Source organism: Terrapene carolina, unplaced genomic scaffold (genome assembly GCF_002925995.2).
Source record: "Terrapene carolina triunguis isolate 2854851 unplaced genomic scaffold, T_m_triunguis-2.0 Scaffold89, whole genome shotgun sequence".
NCBI classification, from domain to species: domain Eukaryota; kingdom Metazoa; phylum Chordata; order Testudines; family Emydidae; genus Terrapene; species Terrapene triunguis.
In genome coordinates, this window is record NW_020664440.1 from 295,709 (window position 1) to 315,490 (window position 19,782).

Sequence of the window (19,782 nt, forward strand, 5' to 3'; positions counted from 1 at the left end):
CGAGGCAGTTGGGGGTGTGTGCAAAGGAGGGACTCGGCCCCGCCCCCAAGGCAGAAGGGGCGCTCGGGCCCCAGGCAATGGAGACTAGGGGTTTCTCCTCCCCCCGCACACGTTGAGGAAGGAGGCGGAGACTGGGTCGGGGCCGGGGGACCCACGGAGGGGTGTGGGCTGCCCCGCCGCGGGGTGAGGGGCCGCTCTGGAGAGCACGGTACCCCAGCAGAGGGGGCATAGCCGGGGGCAGGAATGGGAGGCTCGAGAGGCAGGCCGCTCTCGAAGTGACTGCAAGTAGAGGACCTCTCAGTGTCGCTCACATCACATCAGATTCCCGCGTTCTTCTACTGCGCACGCGTGGTGCTTTCCCCCCCCATTGAACCTACACTACGCGCATGCGCAGTATTCCCCCTTTCTCCCACAGGGCGGGTTTAGTGCTCTATGATCCGAGGACGCGCCTTGTGCGCGTGTCCCTGCTGTGTGACGCATGCGCATCCTCACCCGTATCGCCTCTGGACAGGTCGACCTGTCTTACCCCCGGCGCATGCGCAGCTCCGCTCCTTCAGCGGGCTCCGCCCCGCGCCTCCCGCAGAGCATGCGCAGTTGCGTTGCTCCCGTTCGGAGCGGCTTGTGTGACAGCGGCGGCGGGAGTCAGCGAGCGCCCTGAGGAGGGAGGCCCCGAGCCCGCCGGAGCCAGCCGGGGGAGGCGGCCCCAGTCTCCGGCACGATGAGTATCGAGATCCCGCCGGGCCTGACCGAGCTGCTGCAGGGCTACACGGTGGAGGTGCTGCGACACCGGCCGCCCGACCTGCTGGGCTTCGCTGCCGACTACTTCGCCCGCCTGCGGGATGCCCGCGACCAGGAGGCCGCCGCCGGGGCCCGCAAGGGGGTCAACTTCGACGGGGAGCCCATGCAGACCGAGTCCAACGGCGAGGAGGAGCCCGGGCGGGACGACGAGGACTCCGACTCCGACTTCGAGCGTAAGGGCCGGGAGGGCGGCGCGGGCTGGGGGGCGCGGGGAGCCCCTCGCGCCGCGTGGGGGGCCGGCGGGGCGGAGTCCGGGGAGCCGTCCTGCGGGGGAATGTGGGCAGCAGGAAAGGGACGCCCCCTACGGGGGTGCGGCTCCACCTGCCAGGCTCAGGTGCCACCGAGAGCCATACCGGGAGGTGGGGGCACAGCGTTCGTGCAGGAAGGGGCAAGGCAAGTGGTCTGGGCTTGGGTCCCCCCGTGTAAACGGTCTCCTCGGGTGCGCGGTTCCTTATTTCCGACTTTTTGCGGTCAAAGTGATGGGCAAAGCGAAAGAGCGACTGACAGCGGTAACGCTGGTAATCCTCGGACCGTGAGTGCGCCCCTCGGGAAATGAGGCACAGCTGAGAGGAACGAAGGCAGGGGACTGGCGGGGTCCCCCTTTTCCGAGCGGGAGGGGAACGAGCTAGGGCAGTGGTTCTCAAACTTGTACTGGTAACCCCTTTTACATAGCAAGCCTCTGTGTGCGACCCCCCTTTTAAATTTAAAACACTTCTTTACATATTTAACACCATTGTGATTGCTGGAGGCAAAGTCGGGTTTGGGATGGAGGCTGACAGCTTGCGATCTCTCATGTAATAACCTCACAACCCCCTGAGGGGTCCCGACCCCCAGTTTGAGAACCCCTGGGCTAGGGGCTGTCAGAAGGTTATTCTCCTGTCAGCATTCTTCCCAGGCTGTGTGTTCTCCACTCATCCTCCTGCAATCCTTCATTACTGAGAGATCTGTTCAATGAATTCCCCAACAAAAACCTCAACAGTCCTCATCCCTCCCTAATGTCCTGGGTCATTTTAGCTGCAGATTAATACAAGACAGGATGGTTTGAATGGAAGGGAATCTAGGGCTGCTGTAACCCACACATTATGTCCCTTCGGACATGAGCTTGCATTGGTGTGGAGTCTGCTAGTAATTGTTTCTTAGCTTCCTTTGCTGGGCTTTTCTATCTGTGTTTCTTTGCCTTTTGTTATCCATACTATTGAGAAGCTACATATTTGGGTTCTGAAGTGTTCTGCCCCATAACAAGTAGATATGCAGTTGAAAAGGCAATTTGCTGTACAAAGTTAGGCCTTTATTCCACTGCGAGAGAGACATCCCAAATAAATTTGTTAGTCTCTAAGGGTATGTCTACACTACAGGATTAATCCGAATTTAGATAATTCGAATTTGGGAAACAGGTTGTATAAATTCGATTGTGCGCGGCCACACTAAGCACCTTAATTCGGTTTTAAACCACATTAATTCGGTGGTGTGCGGCCACACTACCCCATTAACTTAAACACAGTAATTCGGTGGTGTGCGTCCACACTAACCCTAATTCGAATTAACAAAATCGATTTAGGCTCTACTCCGTTCGTCGAGGTGGAGTACAGAAATCGATTTAAAGGGCCCTTTAATTCGAATTAACTGGCTCTGTAGTGTGGACGGGTGAAGGGTTAATTCGGATTAAGGCAGCTAAATCCGAATTAAAGTCCTAGTGTAGACCAGGCCTAAGGTGCCACAAGGACTCCTCATTTTTTTTTTTTTTTATCCTGGAGGACGTAGTCAATTGTAAGCAGCTACCCAGTAACTGTCAAAATGGTACTGTAGGGTCTGACTTGAACCATCAAAGATTGAAATGTCCATACTGCTGAGTATGCAGTATGTAAGATCATGTGCTTTTGTGCAGCCTTTACAATACTTACCACAATATGGTTATTTAAGGATAGAGTTGCAACCATAACTGTTTTCCCTTGACTTTGAGTATGAACTTGGTGCTTGATGTTTTTCTCTGTTTATTTAAAATGACACACTATTATGAAGAATTGAAATCTGTTGCTAACTTTATTACCTGGATTATTAAAAGCTGAAAATTCTAAACATCTAATATCCTTTTCTCCATTTATGTGGGGTTTTTCTGGGTAGTAGTGGTGGGTGCTGAGCTCAGTGTACATAATAGGATACATCCACATCCGCATCCCAGCAGTATGTGGGCAATTCAGTTTCCTAAATAATCATAATTAGTTTAGGGCATCTGATGCTTTTTTCTTCCCTGGGGAACTTTCCTTCTCTGTGCACCTGGTGGAGGTGGGAAGGCTCGTATGCTTTTTTTGGTTCCTGTCCTGAGCATGTATAGGGCAAAAGTGAACACTTTTTAAGTGTTTACCCCCTGAAAGAATCCTCTGCTCTGCTCTGCTCTACTGTTGCAATGGAAAACACAGTAGTTATGTATTGGAAGAGCAGATAAAAATTTACCTGCTTTAGGTCTTGTACAGAGTGCTTCCTGGCTTAATATCAGAAGTTTGCAAAATGCCATCTTTAAAGCACCATAGCACCTTTTGGGGGGAAAAAAGCAATCAAAAGTTTCAAGTCCTTTTAAAGTGTTATTTTCTATAAAGTGATATCAGGTAATAGAGGAAGCATCCAATCCACCTGTGAAGGATAAATTTTGAAGCCTTTGTAGTCCTTTTAATGGTCAGTAATAATTACTTTACAAACATTGACATAGTTAGATCTGTTAATACTGTTCACATTTAAAATCTGAGTTGCCTTATATTTTCCTGTACTGTACTAGGTAGGCTAGATCTGTTTTCTGTGTTTTTTGGGGGGAGAGAGAGCTCAGTGGTTTGAGCATTGGCCTGCTAAACCCAGGGTTGTGAGTTCAGTCCTTGAGGGGGCCATTTAGGGAACTGGGGTAAAGATCTGTCTGGGGATTGGTCCTGCTTTGAGCAGAGTGTTGGACTAGATGACCTCCTGAGGTCCCTTCCAACCCTGATATTCTATGATTCTGGAGTTTGGTACACTGAATCAACTCACTTGAGCAACTCAGTTTGTGCAATGTCTTCATCAATTTAATTATTTTAATATTTTGGAGGAGGAGGAGAAGAAATGGGTATTGGTGCTTGTTGATGTGTTCTCTTCAAGCTGTCAAATGCAATTCATTTTGGGTTTGTTTCAGAGCTCTCTTTGGTGACATAACAGCCTCTAACATTAAAGTGCTTTAACATTTAGCAGCATATTCACCAAATGAACAAGTACCTCCATATTTCATAAATCTTTGGAAATAAGGAAGGCCACAAAGCATAGTATTGTTAGCCCCAATTTGCTTTTTTTTGGCTATTAAAAGTAAAATAACTCTTTTTACAGCAAGCTCTTTACACATATTTTGCAACTTATTTGTGCTATTGCACGTTGTAATGCTAAAACAGTCCAAGAGATGAACGTCCTATTTGTAAAGCACATTATGTATGGGCACTACCACAATAAATAATAATCATTAGTGCTAGAACTACTTCTTTTACTTTGACGTTGTTGCAGCTAACATCTATGTGCCTTAACTTTTTGTAATCACAATATTATTTTATACCCAGCTGTGGCTTTCAGAGTCCAAAAAGAAATAAGATTTTAGTGTCTTCTAAAGTTTTGAGGTTTCTTTGCTAGATCTTGGAGGGAAGCCCTAGCAAACTTTGACCAAATTAAATTAGGCCCTTGGTTTTAGAAAGGAAAGTGTGGTTTTAAAAAAACAAACAGATCACCCTGTCTTATATAAAACTCTATAAACTATAGAGTTGTATACAATATATATTTATGTATAAATGCCGAGAGTGTCTGAGACCACACAGCAAACTTTGTCATAGACATATTTTAGCATAACAGGATATATTTTGAAAGTGTTTAAGGACGAACAGGTCTTGAACAAGAAAAATAATGTATATGTAAAAGTGTAATGATTATACATGAGACAACATCTTTGCATCCAAGAACCAGTTCCTACAGATTTAAGTCTGAAGGATTAAATAAAGGTAACTCCTGTTAATGTTAATGGAGTTATATTCAAATTTTCCTTGCATTGATGAGACAAGCTTAGGGGATGTAAAATATTTAAAATAAGTATAGATAGATACAGTACTGTCGAATTTAGTTAAATTATGCATCTAGTACAAGAGGAAATTTTGATAGGTAAGCTCTTGAATACAATCAGCAAATACAAAAAAATTGAATCTGATGAAAGGGGACTCTGCTGCTTGAACATTTGGATAATTATGTATGCTAATATGAAATGGATAGAGGTTTTCATTCTCTTTACTTTTGATTAGTGATTGTTATGGGCTGGCATGCCCTGTGTTTAGGCTATGAAAAAAATAGTAATAAGCCATGTATTTCCTTTCTGTTCTAATCGGGTTCTTGGACATAACATGAAAGCTTTGGCTGTGTGTCTGTTTGTCAGGTGTGATGTGTTATCCAGCTTTTATTCTTTCCATATCTGTATTTGATTCTTAGAACCGTATTTCCTTTGTTACACAATTGAATTATGCTTCATACGAACAATGCAACAGTTAGGGAATCTTCATTTATATGTTAATGAAGGTGTATCAAGAATCTTTAGCAACGCAAAAGGAACGTTTGATTAAAATGCTAACAAAAAGGGGGAAGGAATACAAGCCAAAAGAGAGAGAAACAGGTTAGAATATTGAGATATCTAAATATGTATTTAAGTCGGCAGGGTCAGATGAAATTAATCTAAGGGTACTTAAGGAACTAGCTGAAGCGACATCAGAAGTGCTAGCAATTATCTTTGAGAATTCATGGAGGGCAGGTTAAGTCCCACAGGACTGGAGAAAGGCAAACATAGTGCTTGCCTTTAAAAAGGGGAACAAAGATGACCCAGGGAATTACAGACCAATCAGCAGAACTTTGATACTTAAAAAGATACTGGAACAAATTATTAAACAATCACTTTGTAAGCACTTAGAGGATAAAAGCCAGCATGGATTTGTCAAGAACAAATCATGTCAAACCAACGTAATTTCTTTTTTTGACAAGATTACTGGCCTAGTGGAGAGGAGGGAAGCTGTAGACTTGATATATCTTGATTTTTAGTATGGCTTTTGACAAAATCCCCTGTGACGTTTTAATATGCAAAGTAGGGAAATGTGGCCAAGATGAAATTACTCTAAGGTTGGTGCACAATGGGTTGAAAGATCATACTCCAAGTGTCGTTATCAATGGTTTGCTGTCACACTGAGAGGGAGTATCTAGTGTGGTCCCACAGGGGGTCATTTCTGGGTCTGGTATTATTCATTCTCTTTGTTAATTACTTGGATAATGGAGTGGAGAGTGTGCTTATAAGATCTGTGGGTAACACCAAACTGGGAGGGGTTGCAAGCACTTTGGAGGATGGGATTGGAATTCAACATGACCATGACAAATTAGAAAATTAGTTTGAAATCAACAACATGAAATTCAATAAAGATAAGTGCAAAGTACTACACTTCAGAAGGAACAATCAAATACACAGTTACAAAATGGGGAATAACTGTCTAGGCGGTAATACTGTTGAAAAGGATCCAGAGGTTATAATGGACTCAAATTGAATATAAGTCAGTAATGTGCTGGAATTTACCTAATATTAAAATCTTTAAACAACAGCAACAAAAAAACACCAAAAAAGACCAAACTAAAAACCAATAACCCTGCCTTATTCTGCAATTGCTCTAGTCACAAAAGAGCAAAGAACCATCTTCATTGTTGTGAGTTAGAGTTGGTTGTTTTTTCTAGATCTGGATAAATGGTTTGATGAATTAATACAAAGTTTAAATTTGATCAGATTTTCAATACAGTTCTAATTTTACACTATTGGGAGACCTCACATTTACTTTAGCCTTCTGCTGGGGGAAAAAATCTCTCTTGTAAACTAAGTCAAACTTCAGATACAAAATGTTGATACCTTAATAGGACAATTGAGCCTTCTGATACAAATCTAAGCAATATACAGTGCATAGTAGATGCTAACCTCTCCTACAGTAAGACATTTTATAAACAGCGCTGTCACAGGGGCAGCTCTGTAGTGCCCCATTTTGCAGGGCCAACCATGGTACTGCAGCTGCTCCCTACCTCTGTCCGAAAGCTACGGGTGCGTGCCTGGAGCAGGATAGCCCGTGCCAAAAGCTCAGCATCAGTCTTAACAGTTAAGTAAAAATAACAAACTCAGAATTTGGCTGTTTGTCCCTTTTTAAATAAACACAACTTCAAAGGCAAGTGCTTAATTGCAGCACTTGAAGGCAAGACCCTGACCTAGTCCTGGGATTCTGAGTTAGCACTGATGAACTCTTCCTCTGTGCCAGCACTGTCCCTGAGAAGAAGCAGCCAAGCCTTCTTAATTAGCCTGCTGGCTCCTGATTTGTTAGTGTCTCCTCCTGGCCCTTCCAGTCCTGTGAAGGACCAAGTCTTGGTAGCCTGGGCTTGAGTGGGTTTTCCTTGAGCAAGGGGATGTCAGGGCTCCAACACCTCCAGTAGCGGCCAGAGAAGGCCTGGCAGACCCCATCACAAGCGCCTACTGGTTTGGCTTTATTTTAAGCCCGTATTCATTTTTGTTCACCATATCTCAGTCAAATACAATCCTTGCTTTTATTTATATTAACTTAATAGTCTCTTTTGATGACTCATCTCATCCTGGGAACTTATTTTATGTTTAACATCCTTTGTGCAAAATTACTTCACTTGTATTCTCTATTTACTTTGTTTCCTCATTTTTTAATTGAAACCTAATTTTTGAAGCTTCTGAACTTCTTTAGTTTAATATATTGATATCTCCTCTACACTAGCATGTTTGGTAGCTTTGGAAGCTTCAACTATATTCTCTTTTTTCCAGTGAGAATAATCCCACCCCCCTTTATCTATCTTCATATTTTACCCTTTTTAGCCCTAGTGTTATAATTATTGCCCTGTAGTGCATTGGCTCTAAGTCAGTAGTAGATTACCTATGTAGATACTCTAGTTCTACCAAATGAAAGATTATTTATGCCCAAGAAAAGTGTCATCTTCCACAGCGCAACCCAATGCATTTTTAGAGTATAAAAGGGATGTTTTAGTTTTCTTTGCTCAACTGTCGCCACGTAGGTTTTGCAAGCTAATATTTTACTTTCCTCTTTTCTCCTTGGTTAGCATATTTGTTAGGGGACATTTAAAACAGAACCTTTTTAAAAAAATGGATATTTAGCTTTCTTTACATAAAGAACAATCTGCCTGCTGGTCCCAAGCAATAATGAAATCTTTAATCAGCTCCCCAGCCATCATTCTTTCATTTCTGCTTGCAGTTGGTCCCAGGATACTAGAGAGACAAGGTGGGTGAGGTAATATCTTTTATTGGCCCAGCTTCTGTTGGTGAAAGGCAAGCTTTCGAGTTACTCAGAGCTCTTTTTGGAACCTTATGTATTAGGAAAATGTGTCCAGGACCAGTTGAGCAAATAAACTAATGCTGTCAGTGACATGAATGCAAGCAGTGCGTTTTTTAAATGAGTCTTGTCAAAAGTGCTATCAACTGGAACAGTTGCAGAATTAGCCTAAAGCAACTTTGTAAAACTTGGTTGCCTGTGGTGAGTAATCTTTTAGATCTTGAATATGGGCTAGTTATTCATGGCAGTTTTATGAGGCTGGACTAAAGTTTATGTAATGTATTTTTTTACATTACTGTGAACCTATCGGTACTTAACAAAAAGATTCTTTAAAAGCCTGTGGAGCTGAGAATTGGCAAGATTAAAACAAGAGTGAGTAAAGATTAGTGATATCAGATGAGCCCAACACAGGTGATATGTGGCAGACACTAATGCCTTCACAGAGTTAACCTTGCAACAAAGCCCGATGCCAACTCTGTCCACATATCTATTCAAGTGACACCATCATAGGACCTAATCACATCAGCCACGCCATCAGGGGCTCGTTCACCTGCACATCTACCAATGTGATATATGCCATCATGTGCCAGTTATGTCCCTCTGCCATGTACATTGGCCAAACCGGACAGTCTCTACGCAAAAGAATAAATGGACACAAATCTGACATCAGGAATCATAACATTCAAAAACCAGTAGGAGACAACTTCAACCTCTCTGGTCACTCAGTAACAGACTTAAAGGTGGCAATTTTGCAACAGACAAGCTTCAAAAACAGACTCCAATGAGAAACTGCTGAACTTGAATTAATATGCAAACTAGATACCATTAACTTAGGCTTGAATAGAGACTGGGAATGGCTGAGTCATTACACAGATAGAATCTATTTCTCCGTGTTAAGTATCCTCACACCTCTTGTCAACTGTCTGAAATGGGCCATCTTGATTATCACTACAAAAGTTTTTTTTCTCCTGATAATAGCTCATCTTAATTAATTAGCCTCGTAGAGTTGATATGGCTACTTCCACCTTTTCATGTTCTGTATGTATATATATCTCCTTACTATATGTTCCATTCTATGCATCTGAAGAAGTGGGCTGCAGCCCATGAAAGCTTATGCTCGAATAAATTTATTAGTCTCCAAGGTGCCACAAGTACTCCTCTTCTTTTTGCAGAGTTAACCTGGTGTCCAAAACCACTTGATTTTATTCAGCATTGGCTTGCTTTAATAAACAGTTAAAGTTGCTGAGCATGAAAGGCTAAGATGCCACATTGTTTGTTTTGCATGTCCATAAATCTGCCTTAACCTCTAATCCTATTAATAAGAACAGCTGACAACAGTGGCTTGTAAGAGGCAGCACAACATTTGTTTTACTAAACTACAAAGTCTCTTAATCTCTAAGAAATAATTTCTAAGGTTAGCTCAAGAGTCTTCAATATCAACCATACTGGGAAAAGATAAACTACTAATCAGCTCTTTAGCAAGACATCAATTGGCAATTTTATAGAGTAAGCTAGAACACTAATATAAAGAGAGAGAAATTGTTTTTAATCATACTATTATTGTAGGAGAAGCCCAAAGGTTTTTCAGCACAGGTAGGAATTCTAATGTCCCACCTCTAAAAATGTTTTGATAGTGAGCTGACTAACCAGTGCAGGCCAAAAGCTCTTGCAAAAGATTTTTAAAAACTGGAATCGTTTCCTCTTTTGCTGCTTTGTGATTTATAAAGACACCCTAAAGAGTATTTGTCAAAAACAAAAAAGGTGGCATTTATTTTTTAACCTCAAGAATGTGAGCTCCGGTCTTCCCTATGTGGGAGAACCTTCTGGATGTCACGGAGGGTGTATATTAGCTCTCAGACCTTAATCAGAGGGGCAGGGATGTTGAATCTTTAAGAAGGATGTCTTTTCTTCAAAGTTTTAGTAATTGAATTTAATAGGTATTAACAAAACAAAAAACAGAATTTCAAATAGTTTGACTAAAAACTTCTCTTACATTTGCTCATTTTTCACTCATGACTCTTTTAGTACCATTTCACTAGTACAGGTTGAACCTCTCTAGTCCGGCACCCTCGGGACCTGACCAGTGCCGAACCAGAGAATTTGCCGAACCACGGAAGGTCAATATTGTAGCGGGCGGTTCTCTCTTTATTTTTATCTCGCTGAGGTGAATAAATGGAACAACTCTTGCAATACCGCCTAGCCAAGGCTTACCGTCTCTCTTCATAACAAAGTGTTAGTATTATTACACAATTTTACTGTGGTGGCACAAGGAAATAAGTAGATAAAGCATAAAAAACATAAAATAAAATCGTGCCAGACTAGAGAGGTTCAACCTGTAGTACAGGGGTCGGCAACGTTTGGCATGCGGCTCGCCAGGGTAAGCACCCTGGCGGGCTGGACCAGTTTATTTACCTGCTGACACGGCAGGTTCGGCCGATCGCGGCCCCTACTCACCGTGGTTCGCCGTCCCGGGCCAATGGGGGCGGTGAGAAGCAGCGTGGGCGAGGGATGTGCTGGCTGCAGCTTCCCGCCACCCCCATTGGCCCGGGACGGCGAACCGCGGCCAATGGGGGCCGCGATCGGCCGAACCTGCCGTGTCAACAGGTAAATAAACTGGCCCAGCCCGCCAGGGTGCTTACCCTGGCGAGCCGTGTGCCAAACGTTGCCGACCCCTGCTGTAGTACAATCACCACAGTCTTCTAGGGTAGAAAAACCCTCAATTTCTAATGTAAAAAACCTTTCCCAGACCTTTTACCCATTCTTGTAAAACAACAAGAACAAGTAGTTAAGGTCTGTACGCATCATAAAAAAAGAATGAAAAAAATCTCCGGGGAGAGGGAAGGATTACAGACTAGAGACATGGGGAATGGGAGAGAGAGAAAAGACAAAAATCTAGCATATACTAGAAGAACGGCCATGCCACTGGGTCAGTCCAAAGGTCCTGTCTTCCGACAGTGGCCAATGCCAGGTACCCCGGAGGAAATGAACAGAACAGGTAATAATCAAGTGATCCATCCCCTGTTGCCCATTCCCAGCTTCTGGGAAACAGAGGCTAGGGACAGCAGTTGGGGTGTTAACCTAGTCTTCCCCAGTTTGGTAACCACGTTCTCTCTTTTCAAACCCCCCCTGTATTTTCAGTGGGATACAGTATTCTTTATTAAGCTCTTGTAAATTGTTGCTTTGTGCTACTAAGAAAGTGGTTACAGATGAGGTGAAGTAATTTTGTATATAGTTCGTGAAATGCTTTGGAATTTTTCAGGAACAAACATGCTAAAAATATATTATTTATTAATGCTGAACATTTTAGAATAAAAAATTCCTAACTCAGTTTCATCCATTAAAAGTGCAGTGTCCTGCATGTGCTTACTAATATTTATCAAGTTTTATAAAGAATTTTAACATATACGTTTAGTGCTGCAGTGGGATTAATACAGTAGATAAAAATCTTCTGGGATCAATCTGAAAGCTAAATGGATTTATATGAAGGATTACTGCAGTGCTCTTTACAACAGACTTGTTTATATAAAGAGCTAGTATTTACATCTGAATGATAATCCCTTGAAAATTTTTTATGGTGGGAACTGTAACTTAACTTTATAGCTACACAAATGCACCCCAGTAATTATATTACAAGAGCTTTGATTGCTTCCAGTGACTAAATTAATAAATATGAATGTCAATCAAATAGACATGAGGTTTGTAGAGTTATGCTATTTTGGCTTATCTCTTCTAGTTTATTTTCTGAAATTTTCACAAGTACCACCAATTCTACAAAAATGGCAAGGTGCGAAGCACCTTGTGTCGTCTTAGAATGCTCTTAGCACTGTAACAGATGACTTACGAAGGAGGCAAAGACATAGTTTTGGGAGGTAGGTAGTGAGTATTTCTGAGGAATATTATACAAGATCCATCCAGTGGGCATCACAAAAGGGCAGTAAGGAGACACTAATACCAAAGTGTCAATTCTGCTTAAAGATCTGTGCATACTGAGTCCTTTGTGAAGTCTTGCAAGAGAGAGGCATAAAAGAAAGAAAATATCATGTATAAACTCAGTCATTTTGTCAAGCTGACATCCTTCCCTCAGCTGATGCAGTGTTTGGTGGAAGGTTGTTACAGATGTTACTGTCAGGGTGCAATTCTACATGGGTAAACTGAATTATTCTTCCCTCTCTAGGGAAGATTTACTAACTTCTGCATCCCACTGTGAAGACTAGCAGATGGAGGGGACTGAGAGGGGAAAATTTTGTCTTATCTTATTTTTCATTCTTAGACCTATGTGTCAGACAGTCTGGCGCTCCCTCAAAGGATGGCACTATGTCCAGGGTGTTTTTCTGCCTAATACTCATTTGTTGAATAGTTTGAAAGAGAAGAGGGTGTTCCATCCCTAAACTTCATGTCAAGGCTCTGCTGCAAATTATTTGAGCTGAATAGCACTTTTAAGCTTTGATGCAGGGTTTTTTTCAGCTTTGGAATTTACCATTCTGGAGAATCCTAAGACTTGACAGAGTTTAAGGCCAGAAGGAACCACCAGATGATCCAGTGATCTCCTTTATGTCAGAGGCCGCTGGCACCTTGAACCCAACAATCAAAATCAGACCAAAACATTACAGCCCACTAAAGACTAGGCTGTTATGTGCCACAGGGATAAAATAGGAGGGACTGAAATGCACCAATGCCCTGGCCCCTGAAATGGCATGAAAATGATTGAGATACCCAGAGAATCCTGGCAAGTGACTTGCATCCACCTGGTGCAGAGGAAAATGACACCCTCCCCCCCAAGTCACTGCCAATCTGATCTGGGGGGGAATTCTTTCTCAACTCCACATATGGTGATGCGTTAGACTCTGGAAATGTGAGCAAGAACCAGTCATCCAAGCACCTGAGAGAGAGTGGTTGGTGCCACTTCAGAGCACCACCCCACCCCATCCAGTGTTCCACCTCTAGCCACAACTCTCTCTGATGCTTCAATGGAAGACACCAACCCCTACCCCTCTCTGATCCCCCCCCAAAAAAAAAACATTGGGGGTGCAGGAGGAAAATAAAATTCCTTTTCCAACTCCTGCGGGTGGCTGGCTAAAGTCCTGAAACATGAGTTTTAAGGAATGTAAAACACAAACCAGAAGTGAGCCTCAGAGCTGTGGATCCTGTCCCCCACAATCAGAAGCAACTTTGTCTTACTATTGCACTCATAAATTTACCAGCTCTTAAAACTAATTAAGTTTTTTGCCCCCACAACTCCTATTGGGAGGCTGTTTCAGACCCTCACTCTCTGATGATTAGAAACCTTCATTTAATTTCCAACCTGAATTTGTTCATGGACAGTTATACCCATTTGTTCTTGTGCCAGCATTGTTCTTTAGCTTAAATAGCTCTTTACCCTTTCTGGTGCTTGGTGTATTTATAGAGAACAATTGTATACCTGTTCAGCCTGCTTTTTGCTAGGTCAAACAAGCCAAGCTCTTCCAGTCTCCTCTCCTAACATAGGCACTCCGTTATCCTGACCATCCTAATTGCTCTTTTGTGCACCTGTTCAAGAAAGATTAATTCTAATTGGAACATGGGTGACCAGAATTGTATACAGCATTCCAAAGGAGATCTTACCAGTACCTTGTACAACGCCATTACTACTTCGCTATCTCTGCTGGAAATGTCTTGTGTAATGCATCCTACATTTGCTTTTTTCACAGCCTCATCACATTGGTGGCTCAGAATAATCCTGTGATTGACCAGCACACTCAAGTCTCTCTCCTCTTCTGTTGCTTCCAGCTGATGAGCCCCCAGCTTATAGCAGAAATTCTTTTTAGACCCTAAGTTCATGACTTTATACTTTGTACTGTTGAAGCTCTCCAGTTTTTCTGTTACTCCCATCTTCAAGGTCACCCAGATGTTCCTGTATAATATTCTGGTCCTTCTCTGTATGGACGGTGCCTCCCAACTTTGTATCAGCAGCAAATTTAATTAGCACACGCCTCCTCTTTGTGCCAGGGTGATTAATAAAAATATTCAATAAGATTGGTCCCAGGACTGATCCTTGATGAACTCCACTGGTAACCTCTCTCCAGTCCGATGCTTTGATCAGCCTACTTGTGTCAATTCATCAATGTTTGTAAGTCTCTTGGATCCTACAGTAGTGGAGGCTGTAGGGATGCCTCTTAAAAAAAACAACAACAACCAAAAATCACACTCATGGTTTTAGTTTGTCATTTATTTTTGCAAAAAAAATGACAGATTCCTAAATCCCTGTTTTAAGGGGCTAAATCTTTGTAAGTCCATCTTATCTCTGATTATGTGGATTTTGATTAGATCAGTTTCTGAATGCTTGAGTAATATTTTGATTAAATACTTCTGCAATTTCATGTATATACCATTTTTTTAATTGGATTTAAATATGGGTTATCTCTGATATAGGATAATTAGACTGTTGCTCAAATGAGGGTCAACATTCCCTAATTACAATCTTGCATTTTGCTCCACATGAGTAGTCCCTTGTGGAGTCTCACTGAAGTCAGCCTTATTTCTCACTGTTGGAAGCTTTTGATTACTATGGATATAGTACTTTGTGGTTTAATTGTGGATAGTAATGTGAGGGTGCAATTCCTGGGATATGGGTTTACTTCTGTACACGAATTCTTTTTTCTGAGGACCTGTATAAGCTTTTGTATGTAAAATCTGAGGAGTTAACATTTATCTTAGCATTAAAACAGACTTGTAATGTGTACTATGTGCTGCAAGTTGCTCTGTAACAGTGGCTTGATGTTGCATTTACTAGGCAAAATATGTATTTTTCTTGTGGGTAAGATTTGTAAATGGCAATTATGATGTTTTTAGTAACAATGAGCTAATCTGGAATTTGTACCTTACAGTAGGTTGCACCCGCTGCCATTAAAATAGTATGACATACATTTCTGATAACTTTTATAGTGCACCTCCAAAGGTGAAGATTTCAGCGGCTACTTTGATCTTTCTGCACAAAATCAATTATTCAGGGATAAATCCCCATTGATTTGTAGTACTCAGTATAAAGCAATAAATGATTGCTGAGCCAAGTAGAACACCAAAGCAAAGTTTCTCGGAAATGTTTTACTGAAAAGCAATAAACCCTAATACAGAACATTTTTCTTTTTTTTTCCACTTGAGAGTATGAAAGTGTCTTGATCAGCATTTTTCTTTACTCTGAAACAAAGGTGACTGAGTCTGCTTTGAAGGTGACTTGTAAAGGAGAAATCAGTCATTCTGCCCTTTCTGCCTGTTCTCAGTTTATAAAAAGGACTTCAACAACAACAAAGAAACTGTCTGCTTTTTCTCTTAGAAATATTAGTAATACTAAGTCTTGTCTCCTGTGCCTTTAATGGGGGATTCCTGGGAACTGAGAACCAGAGTGCAGCTTTGTGAACCCTCAGTTTGAATGGGTGAGGGCTCTTTCAGCTTTCACAGAGAGCTTTTTTCCCCACATGTTCACCAAATGTTTGGGTTAAATAAGTATTGATAACAAGCTCTAAAGAGTCTGTTTAAAACACCTTTATCTCTAAATTGCTCAAATTTGTCTCTTATGATGTTGGCACTTGAATATCATGGTGATAGGAGCCTTCAAAATAATAAGTAATAATAAGAGTAATAATTCTACTAGTCCTCCAGCAAACACGGAGAAGTCAAAACCTGATATTTCTCGTGTAAATACAACAACAGAAAACAAAGCATGTTTAATATCTTTCAGGCCTTTTTAGCTGTAAGAAAGAAGCAAAATGGGCACAGACAAAATGTACAAAAGCCTGAGTAGGGTCAACTCTTCCACTACTATTAATACTGAGAATGGAAACTAGTTGCAGCATTTGAGAAACATATGCAATGTGACTATGTAAGGAATAATACAGAGCCTTAAGCTTTTTAAAAAAAAAAAAAAAGGCTGGAATTAGTTTCTAAATTACTTTAATTTTCCATGACAATGGACAACATAGATCTTTAAATTTATAATTTTTATACAGTTTATTTCCCATAACTGTTCCCGTCTAAATGCTAAATATATTCAGTTTTTTCTTGAAGAATGTTTGCCTTTAAATTCATCTAATGATATGGAAGTTTGGACTAAATCAAATTTTTTAGAAGCTGTTCACTCTTACCATTCAATGAGAATGGTAGAAAATAATTGCCAAATGAACATAAGAACGGCCATACTGGGTCAGACCAAAGGTCCATCTAGTCCAGTATCCTGTCTGCCAACAGTGGCCAATGCCAGGTGCCCCAGAGGGAATGAACAGATCAGGTAATCATCAAGTGATCCATCCCCTGTTGCCCATTCCCAGCTTCTACCAAATAGAGGCTAGGGACACCATCCCTGCCCATCCTGGCTAGTAGCCATTGATGGACCTATCATCCATGAATTCATGTAGTTCTTTTTTGAACCCTGTTGTAGTCTTAACCTTCACAACATCCTCTGGCAAAGAGTTCCACAGGTTGACTGTGCGTTGCGTGAATAAATACTTCCTTTTGTTTGTTTTAAACCTGCTGTCTATTAATTTCATTTAGTGACCCCTAGTTCTTGTGTTATGAGAAGTAGTAAACAACACTTCCTTATCTACTTTCTCTACACCAGTCATGATTTTATAGACCTCAATCATATCTCCCCTTAGCCGTCTCTTTTCTAAGCTGAAAAGTCCCAGTCTTATTAATCTCTCCTCATACAGAAGCCATTCTATACCCCTAATCATTTTTGTTGCCTTTTCTGAACTTTTTCCAAGTCCAATATATCTTGTTTGAGATGGGGCGACCACATCTGCATGCAGTATTCAAGATGTGGGCATACCATGGATTTATATAGAGGCAATATGATATTTTCTGTCTTATTATCTAGCCCTTTCTTAATGATTCCAAACATTCAGAGGCAGAAGAAGATCTTGATATCAACACAGACACCCCAACTAAGGAAGAGATCATTCAAGCCATCAAATCCTTAAAAAATGGGAAAGCTCTTGGCAAGGACAACTTAAATGCAGAATTGTTCCAGGTAAATCCTGAGTTAGCAGCATCTGTCCTGGCCCCTCTGTTTACATCAGTCTGGGAAAGGGAAAAAGTGCCAGATGAGTGGACCAATGGGGTTATAATGAAGATACCGAAGAAAGGAACTCTCTGTGATTGGAATAACTGGTGTGGTATCACACTTTTGTATGTGCCAAGCAAAGTATTGTGTAAGATCATAGTCCAGCGTATATCAGAGGCAGTTGATAGCGTTCTCAGAAAAGAGCAAACCGGTTTTCGGAAAGGGCGTGGATGCACAGACCAGATCTTCACTCTACGAAACATAATAGAACAGTCTTTAGAATGGGAACAGCAGTTCTACATAAATTTCATAGACTTTGAGAAGGCTTTTGATAGCATTCACAGGACCAGCCTATGGCACATTCTATGGGCATATGGAATCCCTCTCTGTATAATGAACATCATCAAAAGCTTTTATTTCAACTTTACATGTAGTGTTGATTACAGTGAGCTCAGTTTTGAAGTCAAAACAGGAGTACATCAGGGGTGTATCACGTCTGCAATCCTCTCTAACATTGCCATTGACTGGGTAATGCAGCGTACAACAGGAGACATGCCAAGAGGCATTAATTGGACACCCTTCTCATCCCTGGAAGACCTGGACTTTGCAGATGATGTCGCTCTCCTATTACAAGAAAAAACAACTTGACTCAACACATTCAGCCAGCAAATTGGACTGAAAATCAATCGCAATAAGACAGATATCATGACTTTTAATATTGCCTCACCATCACCAGTACGGATAGAGGATCATGTTCTTACCAATGTAGAAACATTCACATACTTGAGCAGCACCATCAGCCGGGATGGTGGAACAGGCCAGGACATCCAGAACAAAATCAGTAAAGCCAGGGGCACCTTCAGGAGCTTAAATACTGTCTGGAAATCATCAAAATACAACACCAAAACCAAATTCAAGATTTATCAGAGCTGTGTACTTTCAACATTACTTTATAGTGCAGAATGCTCGGGAATGAGAAAGTATGACATATTCAAACTGTCTTCATTCCATACAACCTGTCTCAGAAAAATCCTCTGTATCTTTTGGCCCAGAACAATCTCAAACCAAGATCTGTTGACACAGTGCAGCCAAGAAGATATGAGCTCCATCGTTGCCAGGAGGCGTTGGATTGGCCATGTGCTTCGGATGGAAACTGATTCCATCACTAGAGTAGCAATAAGATGGACACTTGAAGGCAAACGGAAATGAGGCCGCCCGAAAACAACATGGCAAAGAGCTGTGGAAACCCAGCTGAAAAACCTGGGGCACAGCTGGGGAACCATTGAAAGACTTGCCAGAAACGGATAGGAGTGGAGGAGCTTCGTCGCTGCCCTAAACGCCAGAGGTGTAATGGGAACATGATGATTCTGAAAACTGACCATTTATTCCTACCCTTTGTTTCCTATCTTTTAACCAGCTACTGATCCATGAGAGGACCTTCCCTCTTATACCATGACAGCTTAGTTTTTCGCATGAAGTTTATAATTTACCTATACTTTCTATTAGACAAATTTAAACTTCTGTATTTTCACAAAATCGGGGAAATAGTTTGGTTACTCTTAGAACTGTTTCTGTCTTGTACTGAAATGAGCATGGTATCAGTACAGCCACTTACAAATTTATCAGTAATTCAGTATATGTGGTTTCAAGGCACAATGTGTATAAAGATTTGAATCTATTTCAGAAGTTTCCTCTCTCAGAATATCAGATCCTGTATTCTTATCTTTGTTCTTGAACATGGTCTTTTGCAGTGAACTCTAATACATCACCTCTGTATTTCTCCCCATTTATCAAATATTTAATAGTCTGTAGTGAACTATTTTATTTCTAAGACTTCATTATTTTTACAACTGTATGATAGAACATTTTACTGCATTATAACATATTCTAAATTATAATTGTTTTAATTGTCAAAATGAACAAAGTTAGCTTGGTACTGTATTATCCTTGCTTTTTTATTATGATTCTGATTTTGCTAATTTGCAATGGTTTTCTGTCACTAGTGTAAATTAGTAAAGTTGCACTGTAAATTAGTAAATGGTTGAGTAATCCAGTGACAGAAGCTCTAGATACTGTATTACTGGTGTGTAAATCAGAGGTTCCCAAACTGTGGTTCGTGGCAAGTCACTTGTTGCTGGCTCTCCCCACTTCCATTTGGTCTGTTCTCAAATGGGAGGGAGAGTTGCTGTGGTTCACTTTTTTTTAAAAAAAAGGGACAAAATGCTAAAACAGCTAAAATTATACATTTTTCTTAATATTTTTTCCTGGTAAGCAACTGCTTTAGCTCTCCCATGGATGTTATGCTATTGCAATTGAGAGAGGCAGTGGTCCATGTGATAACAGATGGGAGGGACATATCCATGAGACAAAGGTGTGGTCCACCTATAAAAAAGCGGAGCTTATAGAAAAAGTTCTTCCCTCTAAGTAATGTGAACAAGATTGGATGGAGGAAAAACTAACCCCTGGAACTAACAAAGTGTCTGCAAAATTCATCCCTGCCGTTTTGCTTGGCTTGATGAATCCCTTTACTATGCTTCATCCGTCTCCTGCATTGTAAACTGTTCAGAGCAGAGACTGTGT

General features: G+C 41.4%; 1 protein-coding gene across 1 annotated transcript in view; it reads left to right on the plus strand.

Moving 5' to 3' along the window:
- The first annotated feature begins 624 nt into the window (after positions 1–624).
- Positions 625–19,782, plus strand: part of PRKAR2A (protein kinase cAMP-dependent type II regulatory subunit alpha) — a 119,652-nt gene continuing 100,494 nt past the window's right edge. Inside the window, exon 1 of the mRNA XM_026650216.1 lies at positions 625–971. Coding sequence (XP_026506001.1) covers positions 719–971 — 253 coding nt within the window. The 5' untranslated portion in view covers positions 625–718. The remainder of the gene's footprint in view (positions 972–19,782) is intronic.